Source organism: Perca fluviatilis, chromosome 8, assembly GCF_010015445.1.
Source record: "Perca fluviatilis chromosome 8, GENO_Pfluv_1.0, whole genome shotgun sequence".
Taxonomy (NCBI): domain Eukaryota; kingdom Metazoa; phylum Chordata; class Actinopteri; order Perciformes; family Percidae; genus Perca; species Perca fluviatilis.
In genome coordinates this window covers 2,033,602-2,049,924 of record NC_053119.1, presented here as the reverse complement: position 1 = coordinate 2,049,924, position 16,323 = coordinate 2,033,602, and the positions used below count along the sequence as shown (strand labels likewise).

Here is a 16,323-nt window from a genome sequence, read left to right as displayed (position 1 = left end):
ATGTGTTTAGGCGGGCATTCAAGAAGACTCGGGGCAGTAATTTTGACGCTCGATAATTACGAGAATATCATTCAGAATCTTGTTGAGAATTTAGGTTATACTTGCGGGCAAGTGCAAAAGTTCTTACAGACGAACTTTGGACTGAACAGGGGGGCAAGCATCTCGTCATTACACAAGTTTTGCACAGAGCGCAAAATACACAGGCTTGATTATGCAAGACTAGGAAGGGAAGGGAGTGGGACGTATCAAGTTGTGGCGTCTGCGGCAGCCTCAAGTGGTCCTGTGTATGGGCGGAGGATGACGACCGGTTCACTAAGAGCGGCGGGGTTACCGGTTAGGTGAGAGAAGTGTCAGACATGCACTCGCAGAGATGACCCCAGTGTTGTTACATTAAACTCTGATGAAGAGATTTTATGTTGAATAATGAAAACCCAACTTTAGGTCCAGCTGCAGTCGCTGCTGATTTTATTAATGACATTTTAAATCATGACTTCTGTTCTGAAAATAGAGAATAAAGTCCCGCCCCTTCCTGTGTCCACTTGATCAATTATCTTTTAAAGTGACAAACATCATCATGTGTGAAATTCAGACATCTCTCTGTCAGTTCCCTACTCTAACAGGGGAGTTTGTCTGTTTTATGTGTAATTATTGTTACACGTGAACTGGTAACGTGTGTTTTATTAAAACAATATAAAATCCTATGACCGATACTTAGAATATCTGTTGTCTAGATTCATGTTTTTATATCTACGATGAGAAGTGTGTAAATATTTGTAATCACCAACCAACCTGGGGTCCATTCTTCGTACGTTGCTTAAAACATCCGAGATCAAATGACACATCCTAGATGATATCATCGTGCTAATCATGATCTGGCTAATTAGGTTCTTCGAACACACCTGCTGTTGATGATTAGTATAGCTGGATTGAGTTAGTGAGATAATTGCGCGTTCATGCGCTTGTTTAAAAGGGGAGATGTATCGATAGCAGAAACTTTGATCAGCAACGCTGCTATTGGCTGCTCACCATGGCCAAAGAGCGCGCTCAGTTTTTCAACGCAGCAGAGCACGAACTATGACTGGAAGGGTATGCTGAATTTGAAACAATATTTAAAACGCCAGGGAACACCTCAAAGTCTGCAAAAGCCAGGAGAGAGGGCTGGCAAAAAGAAGCAGACAAATTAAATCCGTAAGTGTTCCATGTTATGGTTATATCACTTATGACAGTATATATTCTTGTATTTTAATAATTTCATAATTGCTTAATGTCAGAGCCAGCTCAGGACCCACTAGAACATGAGAACAAGTAAAAGTGAAGTACAAGAATATTCTTCAAACTGGTAAGATTTTCTACTTCTACTGTTTAGTCTCTTTTACCCAAAAACATTTTAAATGATGTTTGTCTGTTTATAACAGCAACCAAGAAAAAGGCGGAGCATAAAAAAACAGGTGGTGGTCCTGCACCCCCACATTATACCCCGGCAGAAGAGCTGGCCTTTGGGCTAAATGCGAACCGACCCACTGTGGAGGGCATCCCTGGGGGCAGCTCTTCCTTAGACCTACAGCCAGGGACCAGTAACAGCAACACCTTCATTACAGGGAAATGAGTTTGAAATCATCTTGCTACAGTGTAAATAATTTGTTGCTGCATTAAATTAAGTATGTCTATAATCCAAATGGCTGGTACAGTCATTCCAACAGATAAATACTGAGTCAATTGCTTTGACTTGTGAAGGTGAAAACTGCATAACTTAATGTAGTAATGTTTTGATCATATTTTTTCCTAGTGTAGTTCATTGTAATGCCATTGTGTTCTCTTTTCCGACGAGTCAAACTTTTAACGTGTGGCTCCAACAAGTTGATAATGTAGATGAGACCCTCCCGAGAAAAACGATATCGCTCAATCAGCAGATTATCTAAAGGATCCTGTCGATCTCGCAAAACGCGATTGCTTCGAAAAGCTCTTTGAATTATTCTGGCACCTTCAGCAACAGGTTCCTGACGTAGAAACGGACCAGACATGGCTGTGACAGACTTCCCAAATCACCTCCGTTTATATAGCCGGGATCTAATCCTGTTGACATGAAATAAGCCTGCTCGCGAGCAGGTTTAAGATTGCGCACCTGTTGCTATGACAGCAAGTCCAGGATGAGAGTTGAAGAACTAAACAATCCAAGATCATGCCAAATCGCCAACAATCAAATCCAGCTAATTGAGTTAGCGACGTATGAAGAATGGGCCCCTGGAGAAGAGAGGAAGGCATGAACACACACACAGACAAAATACAAAGAGACAGAGAGTTGTTTTAACTTTAGAGAACAAATGGAGCTGCGTCACGCGGCCTGAGGTTCAATCTCTCACCGCTGTGCAGTGGTTCCTGGTTGGAGGAGAACCAGATGTTTCCTCTGAGCTCTGTGCAGCGGTTCCTGGTTGAAGGAGAACCAGATGTTTCCTCTGAGCTCTGTGCAGTGGTTCCTGGTTGAAGGAGAACCAGATGTTTCCTCTGAGCTCTGTGCAGTGGTTCCTGGTTGAAGGAGAACCAGATGTTTCCTCTGAGCTCTGTGCAGCGGTTCCTGGTTGGAGGAGAACCAGATGTTTCCTCTGAGCTCTGTGCAGCGGTTCCTGGTTGGAGGAGAACCAGATGTTTCCTCTGAGCTCTGTGCAGCGGTTCCTGGTTGAAGGAGAACCAGATGTTTCCTCTGAGCTCTGTGCAGCGGTTCCTGGTTGGAGGAGAACCAGATGTTTCCTCTGAGCTCTGTGCAGCGGTTCCTGGTTGGAGGAGAACCAGATGTTTCCTCTGAGCTCTGTGCAGCGGTTCCTGGTTGAAGGAGAACCAGATGTTTCCTCTGAGCTCTGTGCAGCAGGCTCTGAGGTCTGTTTTCTCTGGTTGGTGTCTGTAAACCTGTGGTGATGAAAAGGCAGAGCGCTCACAGCAGAGTGTCCAATGCCCCTCCCCCCCCATTTCAGTTTAAATTAGCATGTTGCTACGTGGTGTCAGGGCTGAACGTGGCTCAGGTGTTGTAGTAAAAGGAAGTCAGTAAAAGATGCCCGTTGTTACATTAAATTATGTAGTATTTCTTCGCTGTTTTCTTGCAGGTTTCTCTATAGAGCCCCCCCTCACTACAGCTTCAGAGTAGATATTTGGCAACATCTTCTCCCTCTGGTCATGTGCATTTGTTTTCAAAGAAGCCGGCGAACGCACGGAGCCATGTCCACTGAGGTAGACCGCTAGTACCAGACAGCGATCAGAATAAAAACCTTTACAGACAATAACAAGAAATAGAAAGATTAAACTGAGTTTATCCCAAAGATACTTCCATGAGCAGCAGCAAGAAGGCCAGGTCAGCATCAGATCAGCAGGCTTCTGTTTGTCTCAGTTCTCTCCGTTCTGAAAACACAGCTCCTACAGTATGTTTCCTCGTGTCTGACCCCTCCCTCGGTCAGTCTGCCGTTTCTTCTCTCTCTGTTCCTCAGACAATGCTCTCCTAGCTTTCTGCTTCTTTTTTACCGGCTCAGATGACCATAGCGTGAAAAAGAACTTCAGGGGGGAGGACTACTCTCTACCACCACCAAGGTGTAGCCCCCACCTGGGTGATGCACGGCAGCACTACGGCGCCAGACGCTCACCACACATCAGCTCGGTAGAACATGTTTTTAGTGGTGGGGGGGGGGGCTGGATCACCCGGAGAAAACCCACGCAGACACGGGGAGAACATGCTAACTCCACACAGAAAGGCCCGGGACGACCAGGGTTTGAACCCGGGACCTTCTTGCTGTGAGGCCAGAGTGCTGTTATTAAAGTCATATGAAAAATAAAAATAACATGAAAGAAGTCATATAACCATTCCAATAACTCCGAAGCTGTTCAGTTAGGGTAAATGAAGGTAAAAAAAACTGCAGAGTTCCCCTTTAAACTCTGATGAAGAGATTTTATGTGCTGAATAATGAAAACCCAACTTTAGCTCCAGCTGCAGTCGCTGCTGATTTTATTAATGACATTTTAAATCATGACTTCTGTTCTGAAAATAGAAGCAAAGTCCCGCCCCTTCCTGTGTCCACTTGATCAATTATCTTTTAAAGTGACAAACATCATCATGTGTGTAATTCAGACAGGATCTAAACATCCTCTCTGTCAGGTCACTCCTCCTCTAACGGGGGAGTTAGTTTGATTTATGTGTAATTATTGTACTATGATTTATATGTAATTATTGTACTATGACTATGTTTTATGTGTAATTATTGTACTATGTTTTATGTGTAATTATTGTACTATGACTATGTTTTATGTGTAATTATTGTACTATGATTTATGTGTAATTATTGTACTATGACTATGATTTATGTGTAATTATTGTACTATGACTAACTGGTAGCATGTGTTTTATTGACCCATGGGTCAATAAAACACATGCTATAGCTTATAGGATTTTATATTGTTTATGCATAAACAATATAAAATCCTATAACCGATACTAAGAATATCTGTGATCTAGATTCATGTTTTTATATCTATGATGAGAAGTGTGTAAATATTTGTAAAAAAGAGAAAAGAAGTTATTTTATGGAGGTGATGGAAGTGAAGTGCCTTTATTTTTTACTCGTGAAGCTGTTTTTATGATGTTTAAAATCTCTGATGTAATAAAATGTTTAATGTGATGTTGTTGTTGGTGTGTGTGTGTGTGTGTGTGTGTGTGTGTGTGTGTGTGTGTGTGTGTGTGTGGACACTAAATAGAGCTGTGGGAGAATATGAATGTTTTTGGGTTTATTTTTGGGTCTTAACTCTTGTGTTGTCTTCGGGTCAAATATGACCCATTTTCAAAAAGTTTCTATATCAGAAATTTTGGGTTTCTTTCTTTCTTGTCTTCCTGCTGATCATGCGCGCCGTGAAGCTTAAGACCTCATTTATTATGACATATGATCAGATGTTTGAGTGAAAGAAGAAGTAAGTTATGAAGTATTTTGCCTAATTAAAATCAGAGGAAGGTTTGTTGATGGATTATTATTATTATTATATATTATTATACTTCAGCAGATTTAGTCAGGATACGGTTATGAAACCATTTTATTATTTGTAATGGCAATAAATAATCACATCTGTGATCTGGGAAGAAAATGTATTCTATAAAATTAAATAAAACACCTAAAATTAATTCATTTTAGAACATTGTATAAAATCATTCATGTTATTTTGGGGCATTTAGGTTGAAAGAAACCATAATTGTATGTATAGAAGTTTAAATAAGTCCCAAACACTGTAGGATAGTGGCAGAATATTTATTTGGGATTAAAGGATATTGCATTCCACCAAATCTCTTCATCTCTCAGCGTTAAAACATTCAAAATCAATGTTATATCATTTCAGAATAAAGAAGCAGAAGATTTTAACATGAGACTGCAGCCTTTAAATATTTTTCTGTTGAACCTGGTTCTGGGATTGGTCAATAGGTTAGAGGGGGCTGTCTTTGGTCTGATGACTCTTTACATTAGTCAGCGACACCTTTCCTCCGTTACACGGAAGAGCTTGGAAGACCTCCAGATGAATGTAGTTCGCTCCTCCAACATGAACCTGTAAGAACAACAGAGGGAAATTAGACGTCTAAACACATGGATTCATGTTGATCTGGTGTTGTTGAGCAGTGAGAGTGTGGTTAACACACACAGACACACACACACACACACACACACACACACACACACACACACAGATCTTCCATGTTCAACTGCACACACACACACACACACACACACACACACACACACACACACACACACACACACACACACACACACACACACACACACACACACACTCTAACACCTGCCATGGTTCAACAGCATCTGACTAATAATTCAACCTGTTTATTAAAGACATATCTATTTACCTTGATAACGAAGTTGGTTCCTGCCACAGGTTGACTCCTGTATTTAACTGCTTTGAATTCCTTATAATTTGCTCCTGTCTTTTTCTCCACCTGGTGCTTCACCTGTGTATGAAGGAAATAAATCTGATGTAAATTCAGACCTTGGGTGTGGAGGTTGTGAAGAATGAAGGTAGAGAGAAGCTCACCTGATGACAAAGATCCTGAGTTTCCTTAGTGGCGTCTATTATCGGATTGTATCCTCCGACTATGGTTGCCATTGTGTCGAGGTCTGTTGAAGTTAACAGAGAAGTCAACTGTCTGCTTGTTCTTGTGTCAACTGTTTATCACATACAGTAAGCATGTATTTATAGAGAGTAACCCCCCCACCCCCAGAGAGCTCCACCTGACAGGTGGTTCCCCTGCATGTTGGGAGGAGCTGTATGAGTAACAACAACCCTTTTGTTCCTCTTATGAATTCCTTTCCAAATTCTGTTTGAGGATTTTCAACAAAAGGATGTTTCAAATCTTATCATTCAGATTTTCATTGTTGTACAGAACTAAAATTCAAAAAATTAATGTTTTGATGTGAAATGATGATGCAGCATTAAGAGTGTTGACCTGAACTAAAACATTAACAGTGTATGTTTCATTAACATTTAATTCATATAAACAATGTCTAAGTCTTATGTAGATGGTTACACAAATGAACAATCAGTTCAGTAAAGTAATTTTACTAAGGTAACACACACACACAGACACACACAAAAAACACACACACATACTCACACACACACACACACACACACACACACACACACACACACACACACACACACACACACACACACACAACCCTTTCAGTACAGTCTAATCCTAGCATTGTTTATCACAAATTTCTAATTAATTCAACAATGACTTTGACACTATAAATAAAATTGAATTGAATACATAGGCTCCAGGTTGAAAAAGACTAAACTAACCTTTAAAATCAGTTCTTGTGCAAGTTCTAAAAACCGTGGGAAAGGGCGTGTTCACTTCTGTCGAAACCACACCTGCAAAAGATTGATAGTGATCTTGGCTGGAGTTTAAGAACATTGTATTATTATTTTAAAATAACAGCCTAACTTGAACACCCACACTCATACACACACACACACACACACACACACACACAAACACACTTTCAGAAAATTCAGTCTAATCCTATCAGCGTTTATCACAATTAATTAACAATGAATAATTTCATAATGACAGCATGAACTTTCTTCATGTGTCTTTCCTGGTATCAGACCTGATGATCCAGAAGATCAACCTTTGGTCTGTTGTTGTTCAGCAGAGTCAAAGCATCAGCTTTAATATTTGGGATTTTAATGTGCTGGCTGCATTGACTTGTGTGGTCAAGACCTCCTCTATCTGGAAAGGGCCCAAAAATAACTCCTGCTGGGATTTGACACTATCAATAAAGTTGAATTGAATACTGGAGCAATTTCAGAGATAGTTGTTCCCATCAGTCATAGAAACTAACCTTTAACTTCACTTATAGAGACCTGGACCATAACAACCAGGTTGTAATGCACTGTTTCATATTTTAACATCAAGAAATACAGCAAGTAAAGACAGGATACTAGTTTGATAATAATCAGTTATTGTGCAACTTTTAATAACTGTGAGAAAGGGTGTGTTCAATTCTGTAGAAACCTGCTGAGGACTAATATGTGTTGTTGGCAGGAATTTAAAGGTGCTCTAAGCGATGTTGGCTGACGTTACTTCTTGTTGACGTTCAAAGTATTTTCAATCAAAACAAAGACTAGCTCACCCCTCCCTCCTCTCTATGATTTATGTATAATTATTGTACTCAGTCCCTCCGAAACAAGTCGGATGAACTGAAGGACCATGTCAAGTACCAACATGAATTCAAAGAAGCTTGTATCCTGGCTCTGACAGAAACCTGGCTGGGAGAAGCTGACTCGGATGCTGGCATTGCATTGGAGGGGTTCAGTGCTCCTTTTCGTATGGACCGGGTTGCAGCGAGCACTGGAAAGTCGCGAGGGGGCGGGGTTTGCCTCTACATGAATGAGCGCTGGTGTAAAACAACACTAGTGAGAGAAAAGCTGTGTACAAAAGACATTGAACTGCTCTCAGTCTCCTTGCGCCCCTTCTATTTGCCCAGAGAATTCCCGCAGATTTTTGTAGCTGTTGTTTACATTCACCCAAAGGCCAATGAAAGCACTGCCCTAGAATTAATCCATAGCACTGTCCAGAAACTACAGGCACTATCCCCCGATGCCCCAAATCTAATTTTAGGTGACTTCAATCACTGTCACTTGGACAAAATTTTAAAATGTTTTTATAAATATGTGTCCTGTCCAACTCGAAATGGGAAGATTCTTGATCAGTGTTATGGCTCTAACAAAGGTGCCTATAAATCTGTCCCTCTCCCTCCCCTGGGTTCTGCCGATCACAACTGTGTGCATCTTATACCAGCGTACCGCACTTGCCTACAGAGGGGGAAAGTAGATACCAGGCAAGTGAAGGTCTGGTCTGAGGAGGCTATGCTGGCCCTGCAAGGCTGCCTGGACTGCACCTTATGGGAGGAGTTTGTCCAATCTTCACGGGACACAGATGAACTGACTGAAGTGGGCAGCTCATGGGTTGCATATTGTGAGGACACGGTAATTCCTAAAAAAGTTGTCAAAATATACCCAAATAACAAGCCATGGGTGAGAAAACAACTTAAAGATTTGTTGAAAAAGAAAAAGCTAGCATTCAGACAAAATAATTTTCAGGAATTATACAGCATTCAAAGGAGATTAAACTTGAAATTAAAAGGGCTAAATGGGACTATAAACTCAAAGTGGAACACAAACTTAGTAATAACCTCTTAGGCTCAGCATGGGACAGTATTAAAACAATGGTGGGTCTAAATGACAAAACAAAAAAAAAGGGTGGCACTGGAAGGCTTTACCTCAGATATATCCCTGGCCCAAGAACTAAATCATTTTTATTCAAGATATGACAAATATGATTTTAGCAACAACATTTTTGGCCTAAAACAGTCCTTACTTCCCCTGTCCCAATCACCTGTCTGCTTCTCTACACAAAGTGTTGTGAACATCTTCGGGCGGGCTCTACACCAATCACAACCGTTGAGGCGGGCTTTACACCAATCACAACCGTTGAGGAGGGCTCTACACCAATCACAACCGTTGAGGCGGGCTTTACACCAATCACAACCGTTGAGGCGGGCTTTACACCAATCACAACCGTTGAGGCGGGCTCTACACCAATCACAACCGTTGAGGAGGGCTTTACACCAATCACAACCGTTGAGGCGGGCTTTACACCAATCACAACCGTTGAGGCGGGCTTTACACCAATCACAACCGTTGAGGCGGGCTTTACACCAATCACAACCGCTGAGGCGGGCTTTACACCAATCACAACCGTTGAGGCGGGCTTTACGCAGACGAGGATAGCGCAGCAACAGCGAGCAGCTTTTTGTTTACATTCAACATGACGGCCATGACCGGCGAGCTGCAGGTCAGTCTGACATATGGCGATTTCATGGCGGTCAACGTTACAATTAACTGACACCATAAGTTATACGAGTTACAGTTCTCAAGGACGCACGCACACACGCCACAGCACGGTCTCTTTCTCCTTTCTCTCAACTTCTCCGCCGTGTGTGGCGCGTACCTGCAGTGCTCGCCGTGTGAAGCGTGTGTCCGCACTATTCTCCCACATGTAGGAACCTGGTGAGTTAACCTGCAACATGTCAGCTGTTTGGACATTCTTCAGCGTGTGGTCAGAAGATAACAAGTTTACAATATGAACACCTGCAGGGAGACAGTAGGGCGTGGAGGGACCACACCAAACCATCACCTGCAGGGAGACAGTAGGGCGTGGAGGGACCACACCAAACCATCACCTGCAGGGAGACAGCAGGGCGTGGAGGGACCACACCAAACCATCACCTGCAGGGAGACAGCAGGGCGTGGAGGGACCACACCAAACCATCACCTGCAGGGAGACAGCAGGGCGTGGACTTCTTATGTACTGTCTATGGGTGTGGAGGGAACCAAAAACCACAATCACATTTTTTTTGTTGGATATTGGATGTGAAAAGCGTCACCTGGATCATTGGTCTGATTGGTTGAAGGACTATCCAATGAGCCCAGAGGCATTTGAGTGGCATCCGTTGGTGACGCCCCTTTGGAAATGAACTGTCAATGAACCTTTCCCAGACCCTTCTCAGTTACAGCTGAGGAGGGTCTGGTGTCAACCAGGCTATAGGATAGTGGCAGAATATTTATTTGGGATTAAAGGACATTGTGAGCAAACAGGAAAAAGAAATATGAATCATTTTAAAGCTTTGATCTAAGTGCATTCCACCAAATCTCTTCATCTCTCAGCGTTAAAACATTCAAAACCAATGTTAAATCATTTCAGAATAAAGAAGCAGAAGATTTTAACATGAGACTGCAGCCTTTATACACACAAACACACACACACACACACACACACACACACACACACACAGACACACCAACACACAAACACACAGACACACACACACACACTCACACACACATACACACACAAACACTCACACACACACACAGACACAAACACACAAACACACACACACACACAAACACTCACACACACACAGACACAAACACACAAACACACAGACACACTCACACACAACACACACACACACAAACACACACACAAACACACACAAACACTCACACACAAACACACACACAGACAAACACACACGCACGCACACACATACACAGACAGACAGACAGACAGACACACACACACACACTCTCACACACGCGGACCTGCCATGGTTCATCTGCATACACACAGAAGCACCACACACACACACACACACACATACACACACACACACACACACACACACACACACACACACACACACACACACACACACACACACTCACACACACACACACATCAAACAAAACACACACACACCATAGCTGCCAACACTCCCCTTTTTCCCGGGTTTCTCACGTTTTCTGTCTCCTGGACCCCTCCCGGTTTCTTATTTCTCCCGGGAACTCTGTCAGTACCCGATCCGTTCCACCTGCACAATCCGTTCTGCGCATGTGCAAGATGACACGTATGCCATGACGTAGGCGCAGATGATAATGCTGCGTTCACGCCACCTCGAAATAACAGGCACCGCCCCACTGGTTACGTTGTTTCTGCAGCTGGTTTCTGGTGCCGTTATTCCAAGGTGGTGGTGGAATGAACGCAGCTTTATCATCTACGCCTACGTCATGGCATACGTGTCATCTTGCACATGCGCAGAACGGATTGTGCAGGTGGAACGGATCGGGTACTGACAAACTCCTGTAATTTGCAGCACGGCCCAAACTCCTTTATCAATAATCACACCAATATGTTTGACTAATGTTGACTAGTTGCCAGATCTTGTATGAAACGCACCCTATTCACACAATCCACCATATACAATGTTCAACCCGTTAGTCACCTTAACCTGGCAACCTGTAACCCTCAACCTGGCAACCTATAACCCTCAACCTGGCAACCTGTAACCCTCAACCTGGCAACCTGTAACCCTCAACCTGGCAACCTGTAACCCTCAACCTGGCAACCTATAACCCTCAACCTGGCAACCTGGCAACCTGTAACCTCAACCTGGCAACCTGTAACCCTCAACCTGGCAACCTATAACCCTCAACCTGGCAACCTGTAACCCTCAACCTGGCAACCTATAACCCTCAACCTGGCAACCTAATAACCTCAACCTGCGCAACCTGTAACCCTCAACCTGGCAACCTATAACCCTCAACCCGGCAACCTGTAACCCTCAACCCAGCAACCTGTAACCCTCAACCTGGCAACCTATAACCTCAACGGCAACCCTGGCAACCTGCAACCCTCAACCTGGCAACCTGTAACCCTCAACCTGGCAACCTGTAACCCTCAAACCGGCAACCTATAACCCTCAACCTGGCACCCTGTAACCCTCAACCTGGCAACCTTCTAAGCCTCAACCTGGCAACCTGTAACCCTCAACCTGGCAACCTACAACCCTCAACTGGCAACTTGCAATAACCTCAACCTGGCAACCTGTAACCCTCAAACCGGCAGCCTGTAACCCTCAACCTGGCAACCTATAACCCTCAACCTGGCAACCTGGCAACCTATAACCCTCAACCTGGCAACCTGTAACCCTCAACCTGGCAGACCTATAACCCTCAACCTGGCAGCCTGTAACCCTCAACACGGCAACCTAAAACCTCAACCTGGCAACCTATAACCCTCACCTGGCAACCTGTAACCCTCAACCTGGCAACCTGTAACCTCCAACCTGGCAACCTATAATCCTCAACCTGGCAACCTATAACCCTCAACATGGCCTGGCCTCAACCTGGCGACCTATAACCCTCAACATGGCAACCTATAACCCTCAACCTGGCAACCTATAACCCTCAACCTGGCAACCTATAACCCTCAACCTGGCAACCTATAACCCTCAACCTGGCAACCTATAACCCTCAACCTGGCAACCTATAACCCTCAACCTGGCAACCTATAACCCTCAATGATCTCTGCTTCGCGGAAAGTTCAGACCCGAAAGCGAGCCGATAAAAATGAAGGTGAAGGTGGTGTTCTCGCAAAGAAATCAAAATATAGCTGTAAATTTCAACAGTTTTGGCATGCTCACACACACACACACACACACACAGACAGACACACACACAGAAAAACACACACACACACACACAGACAGACACACACACAGACACACACACAAACACACACACACACACACACACACACAGACACACACACAGACAGCACACACAAACACACACACACACACACACAGACCTGCCATGGTTTGACTGCACACACACATAAACACACACACACACACACACACACACACACACACTCACAAAGAGACACACACACACACACACACACCGAGTAACACACACACAGAGACAGACACACACACACACACACACACACAGAGTAACACACACACACACACACACACACAAAAAAACAGAGACACACACACACACACATAAACAGAGACACACACACACACACACACAACACACACACATAAACACACACACACACACACACACACACACACACACACACACACACACACACACACACACACACAAAATAAAAAGATACTTTCCATACACAACCAGATACATTTTATACATACAAGAAGAAGAATACTACCAGAGTAGACATTATCCTCCTGTAGGAGATATTTCACGATAGACTTTATTCTCCCTGTAGGAGATGCTTTCTACCAGCAGATAGACTTTATTCTCTCCCTGTAGGAGATGCTTTCTACCGCAAATGGTAACTTTATTCTCCTGTAGGAGATACTTTCTACCAGCAGATAGACTTTATTCTCCCTGTAGGAGATGTTTTCTACCAGCAGATAGACTTTATTCTCCCTGTAGGAGATGTTTTCTACCAGCAGATAGACTTTATTCTCCCTGTAGGAGATGTTTTCTACCAGCAGATAGACTTTATTCTCCCTGTAGGAGATGTTTTCTACCAGCAGATAGACTTTATTCTCCCTGTAGGAGATACTTTCTACCAGCAGATAGACTTTATTCTCCCTGTAGGAGATGTTTTCTACCAGCAGATAGACTTTATTCTCCCTGTAGGAGATGTTTTCTACCAGCAGATAGACTTTATTCTCCCTGTAGGAGATGTTTTCTACCAGCAGATAGACTTTATTCTCCCTGTAGGAGATGTTTTCTACCAGCAGATAGACTTTATTCTCTGATAACCACCGTCGTGACACAGATTATGCAGGACCGTGTTTGTTAGGTTAGGTGAAGCCAGGGAACTGAAGGAAATCCAGGGCATGTTGATCTGGATTCGTAGTACAGGCCTCTGCTGTCTTCAAAATCCCATCAGCTGAAAGCTCTCAGTGCTGTGGCTGCTGCTTTAGCCAAATACATATCAACATTCAGTCTGCTAATGTAAGAGACTTCAAACCTCCTGTAGAAGCAGAAAGACTCTGACAACAGAGATCAGAGGAGCAGTACCATTATATAACCACCAGCAGTGATGAACGGGAGATTAAACTTCAGTTAAAAGTTATTTTAACTGTTAAAAACAATGACATGATGAATTATAATGTTACGGATTATTGTTAATGTTGTCATTTGTTATTTTAGAGAGAAATACCAAAATAAAGAACAATCAAAGTAAGCCAAATTCCCATGTTTGTTTTCATCTCTGAGCTGTTAGTGACGTCATGGCGCCCTCTGGTGGACATCAGCAGGAGCTACAAGCAGAGCTCCACCAAACATATTCACACATTATAACATGTTTACACATTACTATTTTAATCACAAAAGCTAAACGATATTTTCAGCTACGATCAAATGAAAGGTCTCTGCTTGTTACAGCTATGAACTCAAGTCTGACTTCACGTTACTACTAGTATCTCTTAGCAGGGTTCTGGTTCTAGGTAGTCTACCTGTTGGAGGGAAGAGAAATACAGTCAGAAAACTCTCTGATGGGGCATTACACGGTTCTATGGATTTGGTACACAATGGAAATAAGTCTTGGGCTTTATTGTGTGACACAGAGTACTGTTTCATATTTTTATATTTAAGTGGCCAAATAAAATCAATCAATCAATCAATCAATCAATCAATCAATCAATCAATCACACACACACACACACACACACACACACACACACACACACACACACACACACACACACACACACACATAAACAGGTTTGTGGCACTATTTTTGTGGGGACCCGTCATTAGCTAAGTCTCCATCCACTTGTCAATCGAATTATCTGAAGTTTGGTAAAAAAACTCGTGAATAAAGCTGAGTGTGGAAGTGTGTTTCCATCCAACGGCTTTGAAGCGAATACAAACCTGTTGCGTAATGACGTCACATGCTGTTTTGCGATTAAATTGGTATATCGAATTGATTTGAACATTTTAAGGTTTTTCCATTCATTTTTGCACTGAATCGCACAAGATTCAAGCAAACTTTTGCGAACTAAGTTTTGCTAGACAGAAGTAGTTGTTGTTGTTAATATAAGGCCGGTTACACACTGGAAGCGTCACGCGAGCGTTTCAGCTGCGTGGCGTGTCCGTTTATATTTAGAAATAGAACCCTAAATGGAACCGACGCCTATTTTTCACGCGAGACGCGAGCGTGTTGGAAGCGTTTCCAGGCAAAATAGAATAGGAAAATATGTTTTTATGTCATTTAGACACAAATACATATTAATAAATGACATATTGATGTTTGAAAGTCTAGGTTTTGACATCAATGTAGATATATTGAAATATTGCACAGTCATACAGAACTAAATATTCTGTAACATATTTTGCAGTCAATACTGCCGATGTTGTCTTGCTTTAATCAAATCAGTAGGCTATATATAAAGGGTAGGATAGGCTACTATATATAAAGGGTAGGATAGGCTACTAAACATAAAGGGTAGGATAGGCTACTATACATAAAGGGTAGGATAGGCTACTATACATAAAGGGTAGGATAGGCTACTATATATAAAGGGTAGGATAGGCTACTATATATAAAGGGTAGGATAGGCTACTATATATAAAGAGTAGGATAGGCTACAATATATAAAGGGTAGGATAGGCTACAATATATAAAGGGTAGGATAGGCTACTATATATAAAGGGTAGGATAGGCTACAATATATAAAGGGTAGGATAGGCTACTATATATAAAGAGTAGGATAGGCTACAATATATAAAGGGTAGGATAGGCTACTATATATAAAGAGTAGGATAGGCTACAATATATAAAGGGTAGGATAGGCTACAATATATAAAAAAGTAGGATAGGCTACTATACATAAAAGGTTAGGATAGGCTACTATTATATAAAGGGTAGGATAGGCTACTATATATATAAAAGGTAGGATAGGCTACAATATATAAAGGGTAGGATAGGCTACTATATATAAAGGTAGAATAGGCTACAATATATATAAAGGGTAGGATAGGCTACTATATATAAAGGGTGGGATAGGCTACTATACATAAAGGGGTAGGATAGGCTACTATATATAAAAGAGTAGGATAGGCTACAATATATAAAGGGGTAGGATAGGCTACATATATATAAGGGTAGGATAGGCTACTATACATAAAAGGGTAGGATAGGCTACTATATATAAAGGGTAGGATAGGCTACTATATATAAAGAGTAGGATAGGCTACAATATATAAAGGGTAGGATAGGCTACAATATATAAAGGGTAGGATAGGCTACAATATATAAAGAGTAGGATAGGCTACTATATATAAAGGGTAGGATAGGCTACTATATATAAAGAGTAGGATAGGCTACAATATATAAAGGGTAGGATAGGCTACTATATATAAAGGGTAGGATAGGCT

At 42.3% G+C, this 16,323-nt stretch overlaps 1 protein-coding gene across 1 annotated transcript; it reads right to left on the bottom strand.

The window, feature by feature from the left end:
• Window positions 1-5,257: 5,257 nt before the first annotated feature.
• Window positions 5,258-6,213, bottom strand: LOC120563556 (leukocyte cysteine proteinase inhibitor 1-like). Its single transcript, XM_039807785.1, has 3 exons — window positions 6,067-6,213; window positions 5,882-5,983; window positions 5,258-5,565 (listed from the first exon to the last, which is right to left on the bottom strand). Exons 1-3 carry the CDS (start codon window positions 6,136-6,138, stop codon window positions 5,446-5,448), a joined length of 294 nt encoding a protein of 97 aa, XP_039663719.1. The 5' UTR covers window positions 6,139-6,213; the 3' UTR covers window positions 5,258-5,445.
• Window positions 6,214-16,323: the final 10,110 nt, after the last annotated feature.